The sequence below is a fragment of the Bufo bufo genome, chromosome 7 (assembly GCF_905171765.1).
Source record: "Bufo bufo chromosome 7, aBufBuf1.1, whole genome shotgun sequence".
Lineage (NCBI taxonomy): Eukaryota > Metazoa > Chordata > Amphibia > Anura > Bufonidae > Bufo > Bufo bufo.
This window is the reverse complement of record NC_053395.1, coordinates 45,923,426-45,951,286: the sequence shown is the minus strand read 5'-3', so window position 1 is coordinate 45,951,286 and position 27,861 is coordinate 45,923,426. Positions and strand designations below refer to the sequence as shown.

The 27,861-nt window shown below is 43.6% G+C and overlaps 1 protein-coding gene across 1 annotated transcript in view; it reads right to left on the bottom strand.

The window, feature by feature from the left end:
- The window catches only part of VWA3A (von Willebrand factor A domain containing 3A), a 166,323-nt gene that overhangs the window by 54,044 nt on the left and 84,418 nt on the right, over positions 1 to 27,861 (bottom strand). Inside the window, exons 24-30 of the mRNA XM_040441103.1 lie at positions 21,849 to 21,956; positions 16,479 to 16,576; positions 14,439 to 14,591; positions 13,410 to 13,518; positions 9,920 to 10,064; positions 7,426 to 7,570; positions 2,538 to 2,683 (exon numbers count right to left, since the gene is read on the bottom strand). Coding sequence (XP_040297037.1) covers positions 2,538 to 2,683; positions 7,426 to 7,570; positions 9,920 to 10,064; positions 13,410 to 13,518; positions 14,439 to 14,591; positions 16,479 to 16,576; positions 21,849 to 21,956 — 904 coding nt within the window. The remainder of the gene's footprint in view (positions 1 to 2,537; positions 2,684 to 7,425; positions 7,571 to 9,919; positions 10,065 to 13,409; positions 13,519 to 14,438; positions 14,592 to 16,478; positions 16,577 to 21,848; positions 21,957 to 27,861) is intronic.

Sequence of the window (27,861 nt, the reverse complement as noted above, 5' to 3'; positions counted from 1 at the left end):
TGTCAGTCACTGATAGGACCTCCTCCTCATAGAGGGAAGGCTGACAATCACTGATGGGACCGTTTCCTCATAGAGGGCAGGCTGTCAATCACTGATGGGACCGCCTCCTCATAGAGGGCAGGCTGTCAATCACTGATGGGACCGCCTCCTCATAGAGGGCAGGCTGTCAATCACTGATGGGACTGCCTCCTTATAGAGGGCAGGCTGTCAATCACTGATGGGACCGCCTCCTTTTCCCATAAAACTATATATCAATCTTCTCCGCTTCTCCTGCTCTGTAACATGCTGCTGACAGATTACTCTGCCTTTTCAAGGCGACAGATTCCCTTTAATGAAATAAAGGATGATTCTGAGCAATAATGATCATGTGTAAATAAGGTAACGGCCAAAAGGTGAGAGAGGCGCTCATAGGGTAAGTAAATCGAGGTACAACAGCTTCCTTCAAAGAGCTGGTGGATACGATAGACTCACCTGTTTTGGTTGCACCGGAGTTAAGTTCAACCGTATTGCAGGTGGGCTGTGAGGTATAAAAGTCGCAGGTCGGTGCTGCCAGATGCGTCAACAGACCCATTGGGGCGAAGGCCAGGTCGCCACTCGGTTATATATAGGAAAATGTATATTAGCTTGCCACGATGGAGTGATCCAGCTGGTAGACGATCATAAGGCGCATTACCACAACCCGGTACAGGATACAACAAAGTTTATTATAATAAACTTTGTTGTATCCTGTACCGGGTTGTGGTAATGCGCCTTATGATCGTCTATCAGCAGGATCACTCCATCGTGACAAGCTGAGATACGTTTTCCCATGTGTAAATAAGTCAATGGTACGAGACACAAATGCCGATTTACATATAGATTTAATCTATCTGCTACTGAGAAAGGCTACAGGGGCTCCAAAACACGTTTAGCAGATACTCTATACTACTGCACCATTACCGCTGTAAATAAGCATTTGAGTCCTGTTCCATAGATTTATTTACATGTGGTCATTATTGCTCAGAATCATTCTCCATTTCATTAAGGAACCATCCTACATGTGGCACAAAAGATCCCAGCAAGAGTTTCTTCACACAACCGGATCATTTTGGCATATCTGCAGAGACATCAGCATTCCTGAGTGAGAGCTCGCTCCTTTCCTTTGGAGATGCTGAGAACAATACACGTGTATTCCACGTATGAGTAAATAAAATTAACATTTGGCATGTCCTCTGCACTAACTACCCTACAGTCACTTGAAATGCCAACTCCCTCTACACAGATAACCGGTGGAGTGATGTCAGCAACCTCTTCCGCATTCACTTTTACCAGCTGGCATCTCTACAGTGATTCACTTGTGCTTTCAATAGCAACTATTTCTCTTTACACCAACAGTGTGCGCTCGGTCTGTATGCCAATTACTGGCCGATGAATTATACTTGTACAGCCTATTTCCTGAAATACCAACAACGGGTAATTTATCGTTATACCGTCTGGACATTATAATTCAGTTTCTTTTAGAATTTGTGCCACTTGTCTGTTATATTTAGGAGTCATAAGCTAAAGGCAATGTAATCTGTTTTCCCAATCTGTTTTTTCAATGTAGTGGGAAGCGGGAATAAAATTCCAAATGGGGTGGAATTGGGAAAAAATGCAATTCATACACAGTTTTTTTTTTATGCGGTAAAGTTGACCTGTTACTATCATTCTCCAGGTCAGTAATATTACAACGATACAACTTTTTTGTAGTTAGGCTACTTTCACACTATCATGGATCTGCAAAAACGCTTCTGTTACAATAATACAACCGCATGCATCCGTCATGAACGGATCCGGTTGTATTAGGTCTTGAACACCATTGAAAGTCAATGGGGGACGGATCCGTTTTCTATTGTGCCAGATTGTGTCAGAGAAAACGGATCCGTCCCCATTGACTTACATTGTGTGCCAGGACGGATCCGTTTGGCTCAGTGTTTTGGTGTCCGCCTACAGAGCGGAATGGAGACTGATCGGAGGCAAACTGATGCATTCTGAGCGGATCCTTTTCCATTCAGAATGCATTAGGGCAAAACTGATCTGTTTTGGACCGCTTGTGAGAGCCCTGAATGGATGTCACAAACGGAAAGCCAAAATGCTAGTGTGAAAAGTAGCCCTAGATGTATGGAGCTGTGTGAGAGCTCATTTTTGTGGGGTAATCTCTACTCTTCAGTAATACCTTTTTGAATAGTGTGTGTGACTTTTTGATCACTTTTTATAAAAAATGTTTAGGGACGTTACGCTATTTGCCGTATTAATATTGTTATATTTTAATAGTATGGGCATTTTCCAATGCGGCGACGCCTATGATGTTTATTTTTTTTATTGGTCAATTATTTTTATTTTAGGGAAAGGGGGTAATTATATGTTTTTATTTATAGAAGTGATTTATCCTGTGCGTCAGCAACTTCCTTTGTATGTGTCTTGGGAGACAATATTTATAGTATATCCTCTACCTCTCTGAGGCAACATACACATTGTTGCTGATTTGTGTAATAAATCTATTATTTATGGGCACATACCTTTCTGAAGTATTAAAAGAAACAGTGTGCACTTTAATATTGTGAGACTTTAAAAGATGTTCTGCTAGCAACAGGTTATAGGTAACGTCTGGTTTCCCGTCTGTCAGGAGGTAGACGCCTTGTACATCTGGATAAGCAAAACCTTTCTGAAAGAGGAAATCCAATTAGTTTTTGAATCCTGTGTAAATGTAATTTTGTTTCAGTATTAACTAGTTACCATCATTTCTGCTTTGTAGAATAAAATGATCTTTTTCCAGGTCACTTACAAAGTTTTGATTACCTAGAGTCAAGCATGATAAATCCATACAGCTAAATATAATATTTAATTAAAAAAATTTTTTTTTCTTTGCATAAGTGCAAAAAGAAAGACAGTTAACCACCTCAGCCCCCATAGCTTAAACACCCTGAAAGACCAGGCCACTTTTTACACTTCTGACCTACACTACTTTCACCGTTTATTGCTCGGTCATGCAACTTACCACCCAAATGAATTTTACCTCCTTTTCTTCTCACTAATAGAGCTTTCATTTGGTGGTATTTCATTGCTGCTGACATTTTTACTTTTTTTTGTTATTAATCGAAATTTAACGATTTTTTTGCAAAAAAATGAAATCTTTCACTTTCAGTTGTAAAATTTTGCAAAAAAAACAACATCCATATATAAATTTTGCTCTAAATTTATTGTTCTACATGTCTTTGATAAAAAAAAAATGTTTGGGTAAAAAAAAAAAATGGTTTGGGTAAAAGTTATAGCGTTTACAAACTATGGTACAAAAATGTGAATTTCCGCTTTTTGAAGCAGCTCTGACTTTCTGAGCACCTGTCATGTTTCCTGAGGTTCTACAATGCCCAGACAGTACAAACACCCCACAAATGACCCCATTTCGGAAAGTAGACACCCTAAGGTATTCGCTGATGGGCATAGTGAGTTCATAGAACTTTTTATTTTTTGTCACAAGTTAGTGGAAAATGATGATTTATTTTTTTTTGATTTTTTTTTCTTACAAAGTCTCATATTCCACTAACTTGTGACAAAAAATAAAAACTTCTATGAACTCACTATGCCCATCAGCGAATACCTTGGGGTGTCTTCTTTCCAAAATGGGGTCACTTGTGGGGTAGTTATACTGCCCTGGCATTCTAGGGGCCCAAATGTGTGGCAAGTAGTTTGAAATCAAAATGTGTAAAAAATGACCGGTGAAATCCGAAAGTTGCTCTTTGGAATGTGGGCCCCTTTGCCCACCTAGGCTGCAAAAAAGTGCCACACATGTGGTATCGCCGTACTCAGGAGAAGTTGGGGAATGTGTTTTGGGGTGTCATTTTACATATACCCATGCTGGGTGAGATAAATATCTTGGTCAAATGCCAACTTTGTATAAAAAAATGGGAAAAGTTGTCTTTTGCCAAGATATTTCTCTCACCCAGCATGGGTATATGTAAAATGACACCCCAAAACACATTGCCCAACTTCTCCTGAATACGGAGATACCACATGTGTGACACTTTTTTGCAGCCTAGGTGGGCAAAGGGGCCCATATTCCAAAGAGCACCTTTCGGATTTCACCGGCCATTTTTTACACATTTTGATTTCAAACCACTTCTCACGCATTCGGGCCCCTAAAATGCCAGGGCAGTATAACTACCCCACAAGTGACCCCATTTTGGAAAGAAGACACCCCCAGGTATTTCGTGATGGGCATAGTGAGTTCATGGAAGTTTTTATTTTTTGTCACAAGTTAGTGGAATATGAGACTTTGTAAGGAAAAAAATAAATAAAATAAAATCATCATTTTCCGCTAACTTGTGACAAAAAATATAAAATTCTAGGAACTCGTCATGCCCCTCACGGAATACCTTGGGGTGTCTTCTTTCCAAAATGGGGTTACTTGTGGGGTAGTTATACTGCCCTGGCATTTTCCAGGGGCCCTAATGTGTGGTAAGTAGGTAAATGACCTGTGAAATCCAAAAGGTGCTCTTTGGAATGTGGGCCCCTTTGCCCACCTAGGCTGCAAAAAAGTGTCACACATGTGGTATCGCTGTACTCAAGAGAAGTTGGGCAATGTGTTTTGGGGTGTCATTTTACATATACCCATGCTGGGTGAGATAAATATCTTGGTCAAATGCCAACTTTGTATAAAAAAATGGGAAAAGTTGTCTTTTGCCAAGATATTTCTCTCACCCAGCATGGGTATATGTAAAATGACACCCCAAAACACATTCCCCAACTTCTCCTGAGTACAGCGATACCACATGTGTGACACTTTTTTGCAGCCTAGGTGCGCAAAGGGGCCCGCATTCCAAAGAGCACCTTTCGGATTTCACCGGCCATTTTTTACAGATTTTGATTTCAAACCACTTCTCACGCATTCGGCCTCTAAAATGCCAGGGCAGTATAACTACCCCACAAGTGACCCCATTTTGGAAAGAAGACACCCCAAGGTATTTCGTGATGGGCATAGTGAGTTCATGGAAGTTTTTATTTTTTGTCACGCGCGTTCACAGGAAATCTCGCGTCTCGCGAGATGACGCATATATGCGTGACTCTGCGCAGGGCTGCCGCCTCCGGAACGCGATCCTGCGTTAGGCGGTCCGGAGGCGGTTAAAGGCTATGTACACCTTTGGATGCGATTTTTGTTTATGATTGCATTTTACTCATTTTCGGCTAGAAATCATATTTTTAATTGGCCTTTATTAAAAATATTGAGCCGTTCTGTCACAAAGGATTAACTCTTTTCCTAACTGGGTGACCGATACTTTCACTTTGTGTCGGTCATCTAATAAACCTTATCTCTAAACTACTAAGAGGTCATAAACACTTATTTAAGCCACATTCTTATCATTAAGATAAGAACTGAGCTATAACAAGTGTTTATAAGGTCAGAGAGCAGAGATAAGGAGTCCGTCTGCTCCTGCTCAGACGGAAAAGACTGAAAATCCAAAGGGTGCTACTAGAGCATCTCAGCTCTGTACAGAAATAAAGGTTCCATATTTTTAATAAAGACCAATTGGGAAAAAAAATTCTAGCTCAAATTACACTGAACAAAAATATAAATGCAACACTTTCGGTTTTGCTCCTATTTTGCATGAGCTGAACTCAAAGATCTGAAACATTTTCTACATACACAAAAGACCCATTACTTTCAAATATTGTTCACAAATCTGTCTAAATCTGTGTTAGTGAGCACTTCTCCTTTGCCGAGATAAATCACTAATTACTTTAATATTTGGGCGGGGGGGGGGGGGCGCACTGCACCACCAATTACTTAAATACTTGGGCGGGGGGTGAGGGCGCACTGCGCCACCAATCTTTTTAATACTGGGGAGGGCGCACTGCACCACTAATGATAATTAACGTTTAATACAGGAGGCGGCAGAATCACATAGCCGGCACCCTGCCTCTGACAGGAAGCTGCGATCAGCAGGCTGGGCACCGCCTCCACCCGTCTCTCCTCATTGGCAGCGCAGCACCTGGGGGGAAGAGTGACTCCTTCTCCCCTGTGCTGCTGAGGGAACACGTTCTGTGATAGCGCACTGGACGCATTATCGGCAAGGTTAGATGCCGATACCGATGACTTTGAAAATCATGAACATCGTCCGATAATATCGGTAACTCCGATAATCGGTCGATCCCTAATTCATTGCACGGGCAACAGCTCTGGTAGACATTCCTACAGTCAGCATGCCAATTGCACGCTCCCTCAAACGTTGCGACATCTGTGGCATTGTGCTGTGTGATCAAACTACCCATTTCAGAGTGGCCTTATATTGTGGCACACCTGTGCAATATTCATGCTGTCTAATCAGCACCTGGATATGCCACACCTGTGAGGTGGGATGGATTATCTCGGCAAAGGAGAAGTGCTCACTAACACAGATTTAGACAGATTTGTGAACAATATTTGAGAGTAATGGGTCTTTTGTGTATGTAGAAAATGTTTCAGATCTTTGAGTTCAGCTCATGCAAAATGGGAGCAAAACCGAAAGTTTTGCATTTATATTTTTGTTCAGTGTAAGTACAATGCGATAATAAAAAAAACTGCCCCCAAAGGTGTACATAGCCTTTAACCTAAAACTAATAGATCTTCATGGATCTTCCACACATTAGAACAAGCAAATTAAAGAGTTATTGAGTAACGAGCACCCAGTGGCACCAGACCAATATTAATCAGGCAAATGAAGTGTTCTATGTGAGCAATAACTGCGTGGCTGTTAGGACACAGAAGCACATTCATCTCTGTCCCCTGTACTGCAGTGAACTTTATTGATGGAAACTGAACACATGCAGTATATTATCATGGACAGCAGGAACAATGCCTGAGCCTGAAGAGACAACTAACCCACTGGACACCGGGTATGAATGAACCCTCTCACTACTGAGTACATTGAGAGGTGCTGGGCCCTGTTGTGTGGCGGAATCTGGTGCTGACAGCAGAGTACCTCTGCCTCCCATTGTTTTTGATGGAAGGCCATGCTGCACTTAATGGGGCTGTGGTTTATAGCTGTGACTGCACCAAGAAAGGTCATGTCCATTCTTTTGGAGGGTGTCCGATCACTGTGAAGATCCATTACAGGGGGCTAAACTGTCAGCAGGTCCATGGCTTTCAAAAATAATTTAAAAAACTGTAGCAGAGACCACTGCATTTTTTGCTGCTGAATAAATCTTGCCTTTGCAAAATCCATCATGTGAACTTGCCCACGTAATGATTTTGATGAATTTGCTACAGTGCAATGTATATCCTCCCTTTCCTGGCACCTGCAATAAATTTACACGTGTGCTCCTGCTTTCCGAAGTGATGGGGGCACAGACAAGATGACTGTGTCTATGTTACATAGTCTTAAAACATAATAAAGGGCAAAATGATAATGTAAAAGGTTAAATTTCACCAACCTCCAAAGCATGAAGAATACAGGTGTTTCCCCGGGGCTGTAGCCTGGAAAGCCATTGCACTGCATCTTGGCAAGCTTCATCAGAGGCCTCCACCAAGCACTCCTGCCATGCCTCAATGTTTTCAGCAAAGCTTATCATATTGAACCTAATCAAATCAGGGGTAAAATAAAACAAAACAATGATGTATAGGAAAAAAACACAATAGAGAATGCGGTGCAATAGTATCGGTCTCTGTGCAGATATGACAAATTGTTAATACACTTCAATGCCAGTGTTCTGCATGAACCACTACACTGAAGAGAGTCAGAACAACACATTTGCTGTTTGCAGATAATATAAATGTGTTTACAATGAAGTGAATGGTGGGGTGAAAAAGCACATTTAGACAGATTGGAAAACATATTTACCGCGCAGCAATTTCAGTTTGCTTGTTATGGCTAGGTCTACACGACGACATTTGTCGCGCGACAATAAGTCGCGCGACAAATAGGGCGCAACATTTGTCGCGCAACAGATGGATTTTTCTGCGACTGTTGCGTCGCAGTCGCAGCATGTCGCAGTGCGACACCATAGACTGCCATTATAAAAATTGTCGCGCGACATTGGTGCAACAAAATGTCGCGCGACAAATGTCGTTGTGTAGACCTAGCCTAATACTTAACTTTAGTGTGCACAAGTGGAAAGTTGAAATCCCATACATGTATACATAATGATCATTTTCATCTATGACTAGCAATGTGACGAAAGCCATAAAAGAGTGAAGTGAAATGGCCCCATCCTATAGCCCAATGCATTAGAAGGCACTACTTACCAAATGCATTCATTTAGTGGAAATGCCTCCTTCCGTAATGCTTGTTGTGAGTGGATACGGCCACCACTACAATGCAGCAGAAGTGGTTGTGCTTGTACAGTGTGCTGGCGGGGATCCATTCATGCATGCACACCAGCTCCAGTGCCATCCACCTTGCTCCAGCAACTCAGGTTTCAGTAGTACAGCTCTAGGGCATGTAGCTCAGTAGCCCTGGAGCTGTTGGACTGAGATAGCACCGATGCGGTTAATAAAATGACTTCATTAGCTGCGTCAGGTAAGGCCACGTTCTGCCAGAAGGACAGAAAATTTTAAAAAAAATGGATCCTGTATTTTAAGCATCCATTATGCTCAGATATGGAGATTTTGCATCTGTTTCAGCCAATTTTTTTTGTCCGTCTAAAATAAAGGATCTCAGAATGTGCATAACCTGATGCTTAAAATACAGGATCCATTTTTTGTTTATTTATGACGGATCAGAAGAACAAAAAACTAAACGGTGATGTAAACCCGGCCCTGCACGAACGCACAAACAAGCAGTTCAATGACATAATGAAAGTGAAATTTTCTTGTGCTGTCAGTTTGAAGAAGCAGGAAGTGCCGAACATCAGACCAGCGACAGCAATGAACAGGCAAGATGAAACAACCCCATTTAAAGAGGTCCTGTCGATTTTTTTAAAAGGCTCATTATGGTGTAATAATAAGATACGGAGACAAGCGAACGCCCAGTGTCGCGCGTTCCCGGAAGTCTATGTACGGGAACGCGCGACACTACGCCCCAAAGAAGCTCCTGAACTTCTTGGGGCGTCGGGCGTTTTACAGCGCGATCGTACGCGCTGTAAAACGCCCAGGTGAGAACCATGCCGATAGGGAAGCATTGGTTTCTCCTTGTTGAGCGTAGGAACGCGCTGTAAAACGCTCAGGTCTGAACCGGCTGTTAAAGTCATCGGGGGTCATTTATGAAGAGACTTGCAACTTTGTTAGTCGTAAAAAAAAAATTCAAGTCCCTTTTTTGACAGGCCATGCGACAGTAATTAGTCGCATGGTTTTATGCCATGTTTGATAGCTGGGTGGGGCGGAGGGGTGTTGGGGGCTGTGCCGGGGCAGGGACTCTGGCCTGGTAAATTTACTAACATTTACGCCTGGAAACAGGGGCCTGAGTAATTTTTTTATGCTAGGCGCACGGACTGCTGTAGATGCACCTAATTTATGATGAGACTCATGCCTCATCATAAAATTTGCCAAATCTTACTTCAGCGTAGGCAGTCTCGGACTGGGGTACCTAGGGCCCACCAGTAAAATTTATTTTGGGGCCCACCGTACGGATACATTCAAATATAATAAATAATCTAACACGTTTTTTATATGAACATAGGCTGGTTGAGGTGCTGTACATTGAATATATGTATGTAGTGCAGTAAATCTAATGTGTTATGTGCCACTTGTGCAGGGGGTGGGAGACTAGGGGCCCACCTTGCTCAGGGGCCGACCGGGGGATTCCCCTGTACCCCTGTGGGCCAGTCCGAGCCTGAGCGTAGGGGGGAATCTACAGTAAGACTAGCGTAAAAAGCTTAGTAAATGAGTGAAAAATGTAACATTTCTGCAATAAATTGGGCATGCAAAGGCCTGCAAAATATGACTAATAATTGGATGCAATAACATTCATTATGCTAATTAATAACCTACCAAATATTTCTTGGCTTTAGTTGTTCCCACAGTAGTGATATTAACCCCTTCTGTAGTTCTGCCAAAAAGGGAGCCATGGAGCTGGATGCATCAATAAGTATACACACTTTGTTCTCCAATATAGTGCCAAACAGTCGACGACTCCCTGGAAAGTGAAGCACACGCTGGTTACTAAAATGGGACAAAAAAGGATGCTTAAAGGGAAACTCATCAACTTTATGCTGACCTCAACATAAATTAGTGACAGAAATGCTGATTTCAGCTTAAAGGGCTTCTGTCACCCCACAAAACTCTTTTTTTTTTTTTTTGGATAGTTACATTTCTTATAGCGCGATATAGGAGAATATAATCTTATCACTTACTTTCATGCGGCCGTTTCTTTAGAAAACGAAGTTTTATAATATGTAAATCCGGTCTCTACCAGCAAGTAGGGCGTCTACTTGCTGGTAGCCGCAGCAGAAAACCGCCCCCTCGCCGTGTTGATTGACAGGGCCAGCCGTGATCTCCTCCTCCGGCCGGCCCTGTCAGTATTTCAAAAATCGCGCGCCTCTGTTCATTCGGCGCAGGCGCTCTGAGATGAGGAGGCTCGTCTCCTCAGCACTCCCTCAGTGCGCCTGCGCCGATGACGTCTTGTCTTTCGGTGATGTCATCGGCGCAGGCGCACTGAGGGAGTGCTGAGGAGACGAGCCTCCTCATCTCAGAGCGCCTGCGCCGAATGAACAGAGGCGCGCGATTTTTGAAATACTGACAGGGCCGGCCGGAGGAGGAGATCACGGCTGGCCCTGTCAATCAACACGGCGAGGGGGCGGTTTTCTGCTGCGGCTACCAGCAAGTAGACGCCCTACTTGCTGGTAGAGCCCTGATTTACATATTATAAAACTTCGTTTTCTAAAGAAACGGCCGCATGAAAGTAAGTGATAAGATTATATTCTCCTATATCGCGCTATAAGGAATGTAACTATCCAAAAAAAAAAAATGAGTTTTGTGGGGTGACAGAAGCCCTTTAAAGTAAATGGTTGCCGAGAACAAGCATCATAACCATTGCAGCACAGGCTTCGAAAATAGTCAAATCTACCTGAGAAGAGTCCTGGTTATTCCTAATCTCCTGCTCTCTCGCCCATCTGCTGATGATTGTCAGTTCTCTCCTAGAGAGAAAGGGAGTAAACTAGGTAGAAGACTGTCAGTCATCAGCAGGTGGGCAGGAGAGCAGGAATTCATGAATAACCAGGACTCTTCTCAGGTGGCCGTGACTCTTTTCCAGGCCCCGTCTGCAATGATTGTGATGTTGGTTCTCGGCAACCACTTACTTTTAACTTATAAATGACAGACCGCTGAAATCAGCTCACCTGTCTCTGCTTTATTCTGCCGTCAGTATGGGCAGCATAAAGTTGATGACGGGTTCCCTTTAAAGTCAGGTTAAACGCTAAAATTAAGAAGTAAGGCAGCTGTGGACTAATAAACATAAGTAGGCCCTGCCAATTGAAAAAACCAATATGCTATGATTGTCATATGAAATTTGAACATTAACCTGTTTAGGACATAGGGCGTACCGGTACGCCCTGATTTCCCGATCCTTAAAGACACAGGACGTACCGGTACGTCCTATGTATTTCCGATCACCGCCGCTCGGCGGGCAGTAATCGGAAACCGGTGCGCGAGCGCGCGCATGCGCAGTTCCTTCCCTGAGGCTGATGCCAGCACAGGGAAGGAACACTCTACCGGCACTGCACATGCGCGGGCTTGCGCATTGCGAGATTACAGCAATCTAACTGTGAGCAAGGAGGAGATTCGGAGGACGCAGGCGGTGCTGGGCTCCTTCACAGGGGGGCGTGGCTGGGCACCAGGAAGGTTAGTACAGCCCCTTGGGCACCTTACAAGGCTCATTTACATATCTCTAAAATCATTTTTTAAACACAATAAAAGGACACAGCCCTATAGGACAGGTATATTGCGGACATGCTAGCGGCGATCTAGCCGTGCATGTCCGCATCTCTATAACCTAAAACAAGGTGACAGAATCCCTTTAATATTTATTACCCTCATACTGCAGTTTACAGAAACACCCCATATGTGGTCGTAAACTGCTGTATGACCAAACGTCAGGGCGCAAAAAGGAAGGAACGCCGTATGGTTTCTGGAAGGCAGATTTTGATGGCCTTTTTTTTTTGGCACCATGTCCCATTTGAAGCCCCTCTGATGCACCCCTAGAGTAAAAACTCCATAAAAGCGACCCCATCTAAGAAACTACACCCCTCAAGGTATTCAAAACTGATTTTACAAACGTTGTTAACCCTTTAGGTGTTTCACAAGAGTTATTGGCAAATGGAGATGAAATTTCTGAATTTCTATTTTTGGTAACCTTGCCGCACAAAAATGTAATAAAGATAAACCAAAAATCCTATGTACCCTAAAAATAGTCCCAACAAAACTGCCACTTTATCCCATAGTTTCCAAAATGGGGACACTTTTATGAAGTTTCTACTCTAGGGGTGCATCAAGGGGGCTTCAAATGAGACATGGTGTAAATAAACCAGTCCAGCAAAATCTGCCTTCCAAAAACCACACGGCGCACCTTTCCCTCTACGCCCTACCGTGTGCCCGTACAGTAGTTTACGGCCACATATGGGGTGTTTCTGCAAACTACAGAATCGGGGAAATAAATATAGCATTTTGTTTAGCTGTTAACCCTTGCTTTGTTACTGTAAAAAATGGATTAAAATTGAAAATTTGCCAAAAAATCTAAATTCTGAAATGTTATCTCCATTTGCCATTAACTCTTGTTGAAAACCTAAAGGGTTAACGACGTTTGTAAAATCAGTTTTGAATACCATGAGGGGTGTAGTTTTTAGAATGTGGTCATTTTTGGGTGGTTTCTATTATGTAAGCCTCACAAAGTGACTTCAGACCTGAACTGGTCCCTAAAAATTGGGTTTTTGAAAATTTCTGAAAGATTTCAAGATTTGCATCTAAGCTTCTAAGCCTTGTAACGTCCCCAAAAACTAAAATGTCATTCCCAAAATGATCCAAACATGAAGTAGACATATGGGGAATGTAAAGTAATAACTATTTTTGGAGGTATTACTATGTATTATAGAAGTAGAGAAATTGAAACTTGGAAATTTGCAATGTTTTCCCAATTTTTGGTAAATTTGGTATTTTTTTTATAAATAAAAATTATTATTTTTTTTACTTCATTTTACCAGTGTCATGAAGTACAATATGTGACGAAAAAAACAATCTCAGAATGGCCTGGATAAGTAAAAGCGTTTTAAAGTTATCACCACTTAAAATGACACTGGTCAGCAAAAAATGGCCTGGTCCTTAAGGTGAAATATGGCTGTGTCCTAAAGGGGTTAAACATACAGTATAAACAGCTGATTTTCAAACCTGTGACTTTATTTTATTATTTAGATTTTTTTAGCTTTGTTTTCCAGTACAAACATGCACTGTGCTGTATTTTAATGCATATTTTTAGCAGGAAGATAGTCACCTGAAAGAAGCCACTGAAGCCGTTGAATGTAGCGCTTTAAAGTTTTTTCTAATTGTTCAATATATTCCTCTAATTCCTTGGGCTGAAACTGAAGATGCTTCACAATTCCCTTAAAAAAAAATCATTAGTTTGAGTAATCTATATATTATCTTTTTTTTTTTACTCAACATGTGACAAGGAAGCATAGCAAAGATACATACCACGCAGGGGATACACTGATATCATGAGAGATCCCGGGATCTTACAAAAGGTGCAAGAAAAATCCATTCTTAGGCCTCATGCACACGACTGTATTTTGTTTCCATGTCCATTCCTTTTTTTTGCAGCTAGGATGCGGACCCATTCATTTCAATGGGTCCGCAAAAAATGCGGACTGCACACTGTGTGCTGTCCGCATCAGTATGTCCATTCCGTTGCTCCGCAAAAAAAATAGTGCATGTCCTATTTTTTCTAGTTTGCGGGCAAGGATAGGCATTATTACAATGGATCCGCAAAAAAAACGGATGCCATATGGAACGTCATCCGTTTTTTTTTGCGGATCCGCAATTTGTGGACCGCAAAACACATACGGTCGTGTGCATGTAGCCTTAATCAGAGAGGAGTAAGTAACAGGTATAATAAAGCTATGATCCAGAACTTGAGAGTCGTACATTATTATACAGCAGACGGCTGATCAATATCGGCCACAGAGCACATGCATGCATTATGCAATGTGAGGGAAGATGAACACCACTCTCCCCATACTTTGTGAAATTTTTGTGGACATTTTCTGTGTATGAATAAAAAAATTTCCATGCTCACAGCATGATTGACCAATGATTTCCACTGACTTAGTGTGGGCGCTCTATCGGCCATCCACCTCAAAGCAATGGCTTTTCTAGCAAGGAATAGAGTTTCACTCAAGAACATCCTACGACGGAACTGCCCGCCGGATCACACTGCCGCAAGTGTGAAAGTAGCCTTACTAAAACCCTGTTATATGACCAAATCTTAAATTATTATCTACATGAGAAGAGAAAAGTGACTTACATTGATCTCCACACTTGGGAAAATGGTGCAGTACTTTGCCGAGACTTTCTTATGTAATGCTGGTACCAGCTTTTTCTGGTGAGTGCAATCGGGGCCAAACACCAGTTTGGTAAGCTCCAACTTCAGCTTCTTCAAACCAAACTTCTTTAACCACTTGTAGGGAATATAAAATATTGGTCTTAATAAAAGTGATAACAAAACATGACTCTTTTTTAAGAAATTAAAGAAAAGACATAAAATATATTTTTTCCATATTTGTAACATAATAACCAACAGTTAAGTTAGTTTACTGCCAGGAAAGTGCTAGCTGTTTGCATAATCTGCTGTGCAGGGCACGGGTGTTGGGGGGCTCCTGGAGGGACCCCACCAGCCCAGCCTATATATCCGTATTATTGTATATGGTCCTTAACCTCTTGGCTACCGAAGGTTTTTTCATTTTTGCGTTTTCATTTTTCTTCCCTATTTTCTGTGAGCCATAACTTTTTTATATTTCCGGTCACATAGTTGTATGAGGGCTTATTTTTTGCGGGCCAAGTTGTACTTTCTAATGCCACCATTAATTATGGCATAAAATGTAGTTGGAAGCAGGAAAAAAATTCCAAATGGGATGGAATTGTAAAAAAAACGCAATCCCTCCACCGTTTTATGGGTTTTGCTCCCACGGCAAAACTGACCCATGCCCTTCATTCTCTGGGTCAGTACTATTAATAGGATACCCCATATGTATAGGTTTTTCATGTCTAAATAGTGTAAAAATAAATGTAACCTTTGATGAAATTTTTTTCTTTTCTTTTTTACATCACCATATTCTGACCCCCATGACTTTTTTATACTTGTGTCTACTGAGCTGTTTAGGGGCTCATTTCTTGCGGAACAATCTGTACTTTTTATTGATACCATTTTGGAGTGTGCGTGACTTTTTGATCACATTTAATTACCGTACATTTTTTGGGGTAAGAGTAGCAATAAAAAAAATGGCAAATCAGCATTTTTGACCCTTTTTTCCGTTACGCCATTCGCCGTATTGGAATATTTTTTTCTATTTTAAAAATGTGGCCGTTTTTGGTCGCGATGATACCCATGATGTTTATATTAAGGCTCCATTCACACATCCGCAATTCCATTCCGCATTTTGCGGAACGGAATTGCGGACCCATGCATTTCTATACATTTCTCACGTTGTGCGGCCCCGATCCGGAATTGCGGACCCGCACTTACGAGTCCGCAATTCCAATCCTGAAAAAAATAGAACATGTCCTATTCTTGTCCGCAATAGCGGACAAGAATAGGCATATTCTCTTAGTGCCGGCAATGTGCGGTCCGCAAAATGCGGAACGCACATTGCCGCTGTCCGTGTTTTGTGGATCCGCAAAACACACACGGATGTGTGAATGGACCCTTATTGTTATTTAGGTATTTATTTTTTAATTATACGCATAGGGGGGTGATTTAAACTTTTATATTTTTTTATTTTTTATATATTTTTTTACATTTTTTGTGATTATTTTGTGGCTCATATATGAGCTTATTAATTATGTTTTTAAGTTTTTCATTTTGTTCTTTCAGGGATTTTATATTTGCCATTGAAAGTCAATTTTGCTCATTTCTTATCCTGGCCACCCATCTGGTGGCCAAAATAACAATTGCAGCCTGAACACTTTCAGGCTCATCAGCGAGGCTGAAGGTCTTCAGTGCAAGTACCAATGCCCCATTTGGCCGACACGGGGCATCGGTAGGAAGCCCGGAAGCATGAGCTTCCGGGTTTGTGCACATTTAGATGCCGTGACCTCACTGCTTCTTTAAAAAAATAAAACATATGTATCCTCCACAAATAACTATGCAGTTTTTTAGATGCCTCACCAGTATTGGGACATGTTATGTCCAGATCAAACATGATGATAGTGTATTGTAAGAAGCTTTAGCAACTCGGTACAAAACTAATATACAGCCATGAAAGCTATATGACAATAGAGCAAAGTCAAGTAGCGGAGCAATCTTCATGAATTTACTTGTATCTTCTACCTACTTTACATAGCTTACCACTTTGGTAGAACAGACTTCTTCTTCCTTAGGTAACACAATAAAAGGGATAGACTTCCTTACAGTCTTGGTCTTTGGATAATCTTTGTACACCACCCCTGCAGTAAGGAATAAAATAATGTTATATTTTATAAAATTAATCTATTGACACAGACATACTTGTTTCCAGTAAACAAAAGAAATCAGTTAAAATTAAAGCAATCAATATGTCACAAAAATACAGACAATCTAAGGGGATAACAGGGGAGATGAAATAAGGGAAGGGGCACCTAAATGTCTAAAGCTGACCCTATACTTTAACCCCCCAAAACTCACATTAACATTGGAAAACCCCTCCCAATATTGTAATTTTTTTTTATTGTATTGTATATTTTTTTATTTATATCTGAAGTCATATGTACAGGGAGTGCAGAATTATTAGGCAAGTTGTATTTTTGAGGATTAATTTTATTATTGAACAACAACCATGTTCTCAATGAACCCAAAAAACTCATTAATATCAAAGCTGAATATTTTTGGAAGTAGTTTTTAGTTTGTTTTAAGTTTTAGCTATTTTAGGGGGATATCTGTGTGTGCAGGTGACTATTACTGTGCATAATTATTAGGCAACTTAACAAAAAACAAATATATACCCATTTCAATTATTTATTTTTACCAGTGAAACCAATATAACATCTCAACATTCACAAATATACATTTCTGACATTCAAAAACAAAACAAAAACAAATCAGTGACCAATATAGCCACCTTTCTTTGCAAGGACACTCAAAAGCCTGCCATCCATGGATTCTGTCAGTGTTTTGATCTGTTCACCATCAACATTGCGTGCAGCAGCAACCACAGCCTCCCAGACACTGTTCAGAGAGGTGTACTGTTTTCCCTCCTTGTAAATCTCACATTTGATGATGGACCACAGGTTCTCAATGGGGTTCAGATCAGGTGAACAAGGAGGCCATGTCATTAGATTTTCTTCTTTTATACCCTTTCTTGCCAGCCACGCTGTGGAGTACTTGGATGCGTGTGATGGAGCATTGTCCTGCATGAAAATCATGTTTTTCTTGAAGGATGCAGACTTCTTCCTGTACCACTGCTTGAAGAAGGTGTCTTCCAGAAACTGGCAGTAGGACTGGGAGTTGAGCTTGACTCCATCCTCAACCCGAAAAGGCCCCACAAGCTCATCTTTGATGATACCAGCCCAAACCAGTACTCCACCTCCACCTTGCTGGCGTCTGAGTCGGACTGGAGCTCTCTGCCCTTTACCAATCCAGCCACGGGCCCATCCATCTGGCCCATCAAGACTCACTCTCATTTCATCAGTCCATAAAACCTTAGAAAAATCAGTCTTGAGATATTTCTTGGCCCAGTCTTGACGTTTCAGCTTGTGTGTCTTGTTCAGTGGTGGTCGTCTTTCAGCCTTTCTTACCTTGGCCATGTCTCTGAGTATTGCACACCTTGTGCTTTTGGGCACTCCAGTGATGTTGCAGCTCTGAAATATGGCCAAACTGGTGGCAAGTGGCATCTTGGCAGCTGCACGCTTGACTTTTCTCAGTTCATGGGCAGTTATTTTGCGCCTTGGTTTTTCCACACGCTTCTTGCGACCCTGTTGACTATTTTGAATAAAACGCTTGATTGTTCGATGATCACGCTTCAGAAGCTTTGCAATTTTAAGAGTGCTGCATCCCTCTGCAAGATATCTCACTATTTTTGACTTTTCTGAGCCTGTCAAGTCCTTCTTTTGACCCATTTTGCCAAAGGAAAGGAAGTTGCCTAATAATTATGCACACCTAATATAGGGGATGATGTGGTCAAAATACTCATTTGCCTAATTATTCTGCACGCAGTGTATGTAGAAGATAGATATGGGCCTGATTTTGTTTGAAAGCTGACAATCTAAGCTTTAAAACAAGATCAGAACTTGCTTTCACTTTCAGATGCAGTCACTCACGACCCGATTTCTAACTAGGATATATCTCCCGACAGTGGCGCAGCGGGGATGGGGCCGGAGGGGCTGTTGCCCAGGGCACGAAATTTATACTGGCACATTATGGGGGCACTATGGGGACATTAGCTCAACTGGGGGCATTATAAGGAGAATTATTACTACTGGGGGGCATTATGGTGGGCTTTATTACTACTGGGGGTATAGGGGGAAGATGATTACTAGTATTGGCACTATGGGAGCATTATTACTTCTGGCACACAGTGGGGACATGTTGGGGGCACTGTAGGAGCACTATTACCACCATGTGTGCTCTAGCAGAGAATTATTCCTATTGGTGGGACTTTTGGAAGCACTATTACTGTGGGGGCACCTTGGCACAGTATCAGCTTACCACAATTATTTTTGGGGGACGTTATGTATACACTATTAGTGTCAGGGGCACTATTTGCTGGGCGCAGTTATTTTAGGGCACTGTGTGCCAATAATTATTAAAGGGCACATCTGCATGGTACTACTATTATCAGGGGGTTTATCTGTTTCTGCAGTATAATATTGGGGAGCATAGCGGCACAGTATTGGGGGTGGTAGGATGATTTGTCCAGAAGATGGGAGGATGATGGAAAAGTAGTAAACTAAGATTTTTTTTGTCAAACTGCAAAGATGAGAAATGGCTGAAAAATGGTGGTCTGGTCTGAAGGTCCGAAGGAGAAGATGAGGAAAGAGGGAAGGAACATCTACATAAAAGAGACGTCACTGGATGTAAGAGGTATTGTCACCGCCAGTTCTGTAAGAAGGTCTGTTAGACGTTCTTCTCTACCTCTTGCATGAGGTTCTTTGTTTTGGTTTCACTTTGTCATCTCCTTTCCTTCTCCCAGCTGTCACCTATTTACACTAATTGTCTCCCTTTATATTTCCTCCCATACTGCCTCACTTTGCGGTTTATACTTCTTCCTGGATGAGTAGTTCACTGCTGGAGGCTCCTACTGCTGATTCCTCAGATAAGTCCTTTTCCTTTATTTGTGTTTCCTTACTGGCTTGATTCTAGGTGACCCTGACTCCGTCCGTATTAAGTGCAGGGAGCCGGTGGTCGTGTCCCCTCACTATTATAGGGTTTTCAGGAGTCACACAGTATAAGGTACGTGGGCATGCAATCGTCTACCATAAAGACCTTTGCATGGGCATAGCTGTCAGGGAGAGCTCTAGAGGTTTTATAGGGCTCACCCATATGCTCGTTAGTTTGTGATCAAGCCAGTCGGATGTTTATTTATAAGTTCCAGCTTTCTGCATCACCATCCGTGACAGGTATGGGGCGCTGTATTACCCTGTATGTTCTGTAGTGATGGGAGGGTGGATATAGAATTTGGCCCACACTGTAGCAGCTTGGCCCCAGATTTCAGGTCACACTGTGCGTGTTCTGAAATCTGGGGACTCACACCCATCTACTACATTATCTGTGGTGTTACATAGGACTGCAGGTGATATCTAATACATTATCTGTAAAAAGGGGCGTGGCCACAGGTGGGCGCAATACTTGGCTTGCCCCGGGTGCTGGCAACCCACGCTACGCCACTGTCTCCCGATGTGGAGGAGATAATGCTGTGATACTGGCCTTATTTAAAGCGTAAATTGCCAGCTTCCAAATAAGACGAGCTACACAGCCCACAATATGAAGCCCTCTCCTCTAACTCTGCTGCCTGACCTCCGCTCGGGCTGAACTATTTAGTCAAACAAAGCTTGAGCAGAGCTTGGGTAAAACTGTTAGAGAGTTAAAGGGGTTTTCTGGGATTTAAATATCTAATTTCTGACTCCTGGTACCCCCACTAATCAACTGTTTCATCATTTGGCCTCCTCATATTATACCATGCATATTGTATAGTGGCTGTGCTTAGTATTGCAGCTTAATCTCATTCACTTAAATGACTGAGATGCACAAAGGCCACTTGACCAATGGACATGATATCACTGGCTGAGGAAGAGGCTGCAGCACTCACCCAAGCACGGGGGCCACTTCAAACAAACAGGTGAGGGTGCTGGGTGTCAGACACCCAACAATCTGATTCTGGTGACCTATCCTAAGGATACTTCATTGATGTTTAAATCCTGCAATATTTAAATTCAACCCCTCCCTTTAATTACCAGACAATTAGTACGGCTGGTGTTTATCAACCAACTTCTCTGATCTTAAGAAGGCAAATTTATATATATATATTTGAAAACTATGGCTATCTCCAAGTTTAAAAGCCAAGTACAGCCTAATGTTCTACTAAGACCTCAACCTGGTCTGTACCGTAACCAATTGAACATGACATGTAGTGAACCCTGCAATGTATTTCACAGAGTAAGGCCTCATGCACACGACCGTTGTTGTGTTCCGTTGTTCCGTGATCCGTTTCCGTTTTTGTTTGTCTTTCTTTATTTTTGGAGGACCACCAGACATAAAGGAAAGTAAAAAAATAATCTAAGACAGGTTTGCCATGCAAATGATAGGAAAAAAACGGACGCGGATGCGCAGATGCAGATGACAATCTTGTGTGCCTCCGCGTTTTTAAGCGGTCCCATTGACTTGAATGGGTCCGCGAAAATAATAGGACAGGTTATATTTTTTTGACGGACTAGAACCACGGATAACGGACGCGAATGGCAAACTGTGCATTAGCCGAGTTTTCAACTGACCCATTGAAAGTCAATGGGTCAGCAGAAAATCACGAAAAACGGCACAACGGATACGGAATAGAAACAACGGTCGTGTGCATGAGGCCTAAGAGCTGGGGCATAGCACCATCCTGCAAAGTCTCTTGAGGTTACTTGCAAAATGCAGCTCCGGGGCACTGTGTGGAATACTGCCGGCTTTTTCGGTTGATGGATAAGATGTGATGAAGAAGGATTTCATGAAATGCAAGTCATTTCTTTATGAAGTATCTTGACAGATTCATATGACATCTTGTTCTGGAAAACCTATGTAGTTCTGTAATGCAGTGATAATTCCTCCTCTTCGGTGTCACTGCTGAACCACTTCTGTATTCTAGCTGTGGAAAAACCATTATAGGAGCTGCAATGGTGGCCAAATCAACCCACTTTTCTCAAAACTAAGAAGTAAGGACAGAGTTAACATCTTGACTGCGCCTAGTTAGGCCATGTGACCGATAGACGTGACGTCACATGGCCTTGGCAAAGCTGCGACAAGGCTGCGGCACTACTGCGAGCATCAATGCATTCTCAAAAAGCTAATCAGCGCGGGTCCCAGGTGTTGGACCCCCACCAATCAGATACTGAAAACCTATCCAGAGGATAGGTCATCAGTTAAAAAATCCCAGAAAACCCTTTTAATGACAGCAGAGTGTCAGTAAAGGCTTAAAACCTCTGTGTTCACATGATCATGACAACCAATGTTACTTTACATAGAAAATAGGCATTAAAGGTCACATACCAATATCCTTCCCATTTTCAGTATAAAAGGAACTGATGGACGGTTTCTGCTGTTTCCTTAGTTTCACCTTCTTGTCATAAGAAAAGGTCCAATCTTTTAAAGCTTGAGCTGTAAAATAATCAGGATGACTATTATTATACAATGCATGTATAGGTGGCGATGGCCGATCACCCTAAAGAGGACCTTTCATGGGTCCAGACATTATGACATAAGTAGCAGGTTATGTAGGGCATAGTCCATGGATGTAAGATCGCTTACTATTTTTTCTGGGAGCCGCTCCGTTCGCCCGCTGTGTCCCTGGTCCCTTCTCCCGCCTGGTATGCTAATAAATAGCATCGGTACAGGGAGGAGGTGACTGCCCTGTTTCTCAATGGGCATCTCCTTCTCCCTGGATGTAGCGCGGTCCATTCACAGCGGAGAGCGTCACATTTAGGGAGAAGGAGACAGGGCAGTCTCCTCCTCCCTGTACTGATGCTATTCATTAGCATACCAGGCGGGAGAAGTGACCAGGGGCACAGCGGGCGAACGGATTCATTGTTTCACATTCACGATTCATTTGTCCTAAGGCTTGGCAGTCTGTACATGCAGAATTCAGTGGGCAGCTGAATTATACCACATTATGTGAATAAAGGCTATGATAGCAGCGTTGAGTTGGCCTCTTACCCTGATTCTCTCACCCATTGGTATGCCTGGTCAAGTTTCTGAGACTCCTCTACTTGCCATACTTGCTCCCTACGGGCTCCTTACCTTGAGTGGTAGCTTGACTCATTTATTTATCAGCTTCTCTGTTTCCCCGGAGAGGAAGGCCAGTGTCGGTTCCCCTCACCGCCCAACCTCCCCCAAGAAGGCAAAAGTGGACCAGGGCGGCTCCGCTCCCCTGCATCCCGCCAGCCATGGGGTCACCTGCATTTCTGCAGACCCCCCCTCCACTCCAGCCTCACTACCCCCTCAGTGCTAGTGGCTGAAGAGGTGACCCTGCTGGTACCCTGAGGGGGGGAGGGGGGGTGAACAGAAGAGATGAAGATGGGGTGAGTATTGTGAACACAGGGTTCATTCACACGTCCGTAATAATGGGTCCGCATCCATTCCGCAAATTGCGGAACGGGTGCGGACCCATTCATTCTCAACGGGGACGGAATGGATGTGCTCTCCGCATCCGCATTTCCGGAGCACGCCACCGATCTTCCAGTCCGCGGCTCCGGAAAATAGAACATGTCCTATTCTTGTCCGCAATTGCGGACAAGAATAAGCATTTCTATGGGGGTGCCGGCCGGGTGTATTGCGGATCCGCAATGCACTACGGACGTGTGAATGGACTCTAAGTTTAATCCCCTCCATCCACCTACTCTCCTTTCCATTCCTCCCCTCTCCACCCCTCTATTCCTCGGCCAAGTGCTATTTTCCTACTGCGATTCTCTCCCGGCCCGGGTTCTCTCCTTGTGCCCTCCACACCCTTCCTCTGGGGCCTACCAGTACCATTTTCCCAGCGGTCACATCCCCTCCTGGGCGTCGAGTACCCCTGTCCCAGGTCTCCTCGGTCTGGGGTTGGGAATCCCACGGCCGTTCTTCCCAGACTTCTGTTCCGGCTGGAAGTCCTTCTGGTCGGCCTGCAACTACGGGAGTCTCCGGCTTTGCGACCTACTAGGCCGCAACTTCCATCCTGGAGTTTGGTGGGCGCGGACTGTCCCCCGGGCGTGAAATCTTCGCGTCCAGACATCCCCCTTCTCCAGGAGCCAGCTGAACTCTGCCCCCGGCCTCTCTGTCCAAAAAAACACCCTTACTTGCCTGCCACCTTACTGAGGCTGGCTTCCCCATTACATGGCTGTGTAGTTTAAAATTAACCCCTTCTTGTCTCCAGTTGGGGCTAGGGATGTCAGTTTTCAAATACACGACTATATGTTTATATTAAAATAAATAAATAAAAAGTACCCTGGCACTATCAAGTGCTGACTCTGGTGTCTGTTGCAGAATTAACAACCTCTAAGGTGGGTGCGCCCCCCCCCCCTCAAGCGGTTTCTGCCGCACTTCCCTGCAACAAGTCCACTTTATGTTTTTCATGCAACCCCCCTTCCACGGACACGCAATGGCGCTGTACATCCTGTCGCGTTCCCCCTTCCTTAAGTGGAGTAGTTGCACTACCACTGGTTGCTGTACATCCATATTCCCCTCCTCCCATGGAGTAATGGCACTAACAATGTATACCGTGCGTCCCGTCATATGACTTTCCATCCATAGACAGACTAATTTCACTGCCCACGTATACCGTGCATCCAGTCGGGTTACTTAGTCCTCGGGTGGAGTAATTACCACTGAATGCCACACACTCTGTAGCATTTCTCCCTCTCTCTTCAGTAGGTGGTATAATCGCACTACCACTGCATACTGTACAGCCTGTCGCATTACTCCCCTCCACAGGTGGCGTAATCGCACTACCACTGCATACTGTACAGCCTGTCGCATTACCCCCCTCCATAGGTGGCGTAATTGTATGGCGACTGCATACTGTACAGCCTGTCGCATTACCTCCGTTCATAGGTGGGACCCCTGGATACGGCACAGCTGGTCACATTACCCCCTAACATAGATGGAGTATTTGCTCTATCACTGGATAGTATATCCTGTGTTATCTACTCCCACAAGTTCAGTATTTACATGAAGTAATTGCACCACCATTGGATACTATGTCTACTACGCCACAGCATCAGATACTATATTTCCTATCATATTCTTTCTTTTCCAAGGGAGTGTATGCCAAGAGACGGTACCTACTATTACCCGGTCCTCCCCCACAAGCGGGATACGGGAGCAACCACTGGATACGGCAGCCACTACGGCATTATCCCCTTCGTTTTTGATTGTTGGTTTTGAGTGCCGACATGGCAGTCCCTGTCCTCCTAAGGTGTATCCCCACAACACCGCTCCACACTACATGATTGATCATGATACTCGACACCTTCTTAGGTGGTGTATCTGCCCTAGAAGAGAATTTGGTGGTTACTACCAAGCAAATTGAATATTACACTGCCTCTGAATGCTGTTTCTACTTCTAGCTCTCCTCCTTTTCAGGTGGCGTATTTAGGCTAGCACTCCATTCCACGGCTACTACTGTATGTGCTCTTCCGCAGGTGGAGTATTTACGCTAGCAATAGAGATCGTAGCTACTACTGTAGGGCCTCATTTCCAGGTGGCGTGTCTACCCTGACTTGGCTCTTGTGGCTACTACGGTATAGCCTCCTTCTTAGGGGGAGTATTTACGCTAGTGCTACATATCATGACTACTACTGTATGGCCTTCTCAGGTATTGCGCTAGCCCTTGTTTCGGTGGTTATCTGTATGGGCTTCTTCTCAGGGGAAGGATTTGTGTTAGCACTCCATGCCATGGCTCCTACTGAACAGTCTCCCCCTTGGGTGGAGTATTTGCGTTAGTACTACATACCATAGCACCTTCTGTATGGTCTCCTCATCAGGTGGAGTATGGTGCTATCACCGTATACTATGGCTTCTACGGTATGACTGCACTAGTTCCTGTGGATACTCCTGTCTGGCCCCATTCTCAGGTGGAGAATTTGCCTTAGCCCTAAGTGCCTTGTCTACCACTGTGTGGTTCCCTTCTCAGGCTCGGGGCTTACATTCACCCTGCAAGCCATGGTGGCACCCACGTTGCTTTCTTCCTCTCTCCTTGTATTTGCACTGGATATGGTTCTGTGGTTTCTACCACATTGCCTTCTGTTCCGTTCCATGTTTCCGCACTGGCTCTGTATGCTGTAGCTTCTACCACTTCTCTCCTTCTATAGGTGGAACCCTCACACTGGTCTTAGGTGTGGTGGTTGTGTCTACATTCCCTCTCAGGTGGATCTCTGGCTCATTTTACGTGACCAATGGATGTCGTTGCACCAATAGGTGGGGTCTTTATGCTGGCGCTTGCAGTTTTATCTGATTCGTCCACTCATTCCTGATGACATGGTCATCTGCAGTACTTCCATTCTCTGACCAGGTATTTGCATTAGTATGCATGCTATAGCTGATGAGCCATTCACTTCTGGTGCGCACTTTTACGGGGTTCTCCCTGGTTGGCATAACCCCCTCATTTATATGACATTGCTCTACCACAAGGTTCTCATTTCAAGTGGGACATTGGCGATAACTGTTGATGCTGTGACACCATCAACACTGCCTCTTAAGATAGGAGTAATAGATTTGACATGTCCTTATGTAGGGGACACACCTATTCAGGGCACATACTGTGCATCAACTGCTTTTCCCACCTCATCGGACAGGACTATGGTGCTGTCGCATGTTGTCAATGCTAATAGATGTTTCGTTACTGGAACTCAATACCCTTTCTACCTTAGGCCCCTCCTCAAGACGACTGATTGCGCTCCCCCCAGATTATGTTTCTGTCTACCTGGCCAGTATCCATACTTCTGAGGTTGGATTCTTACTGCTCTTGAATGCCTGCACAATTTTTTTCTTATAGTTCCATATTTTCTCTGATGTCACACAAAGTCATCAAATTCTCTCCTGGAGAAGTATTTCTCCTATCTCGGACCAATCTGTGCATTCCGCTGATAACCGCATTGTCCCCTTCAGGCAGAGTCGATACACGGTGACAGTAGATGGTCTCTGACGAATCTACACACCTCCGATCTTTTTGGCGTCAGCTTTGCTTCTACCTATCACTACAGTATTTTTGTTATTCCGCCTGCAGTTGGGTCTGCCTGATCCAGGCAGTTTGTGAAGTATCAAGCATCCTCTTTTGTAAGAAGTCTCAGGACAAGCCTCTACGGCTCTGGTGGCATCTGTCTTCCACAATACCTGCTCCTTAGGGGGGCGTTTTCTTTTTAAGCAGAGATGTACGCTGCGATCCTTACCTTTTGGATCGGCTTCCATTAGTGTATTCCGGCGAGTGTATGTGCTTTCTCTCTCATGTATTGCAGCCTTTTAAGAGTGCGGTTGCTCAGTTTCCTCAGGCTGTCTAATGCCAGTCATGATATGGTTCCAGCATCACTCACAGTCTTCCTTTTGTCCAGTGGTGGAGGTTGCTTTGGCTGCACTCTTCTGCTGCATTGTTCTCTGCTGCACGGCTGGGATACTTTTGATCCCCGGGGGCACAGTCTTTTCCTCTTAGACTACTCCCCATTTGTCTATGGTTTTTCATTTTTGATTGGTTCCCGTTGTGGCTTTTTGTCCCCCTTAGCCATCCCTCATCTCTGTCTTGATCATATTCCATACTTTTTAGTCTCTTCTCGTGCTATATTCTTTACAAGGGAGTGGTTACTCTTTTTTTTACAAATTGGCCCACAGGGGTCTTCTCACGTACCTGGGAGATCCCTACAGGACTAGTCCTCTGCCAGTTGCCCAGTAATTTCTTCCAGTTTTCCCAGTTTTTTCCTGGGTTGAAGTATCCCACCCTGATACTTACACATTTGGTAAGGTCGTGTCTGGGTTTTCCTGTTGCTCGTTCGCCAGGTCTCGTGCACACCCAGATTCTACAGGTTCATTTCTGTTGAGTAGACACCTCTCGGTTTTCCATGGGGCCTATTGCCATGTAAGACATCCTGGGTTTCCAGTCCAGGTCCCCACAGAAATTCTGTGGTCCTCGTTATCCGGAAGTACCTTCCGCACATCATCTTCAGTCGTCAGACATGCCTATCCTTCTTGTGGATTTTATGTGCTGCTATCCACATCTTCTGAAGCCTCTCAAGCCCTTGGGCTTCGTTTAACTGGGTTTTTGCTCTTTTTGCCAAGTCTAAGATGGCGTGCGTTCTACGATCTCTGGCTGGCCTTCCTGGTTCATGCTCTTCCTGTCCTATTCAGGGTTCCTGTGCATCCTTTCCCCACATTTCTGTGCGGGGCCTTATGACCGGCTTTAGATTTGTTCTAGTCTTTTATTCCTTCCCCATGGTACTGCTGAGACCAACGTCCCATGGTCTCCTGTGTCCCCCAATCATACGAGCGAGAAAATAGGATTTTTTTTGTTCTTACCTGTAAAATCCTTTTCTCGCTGAGTTCA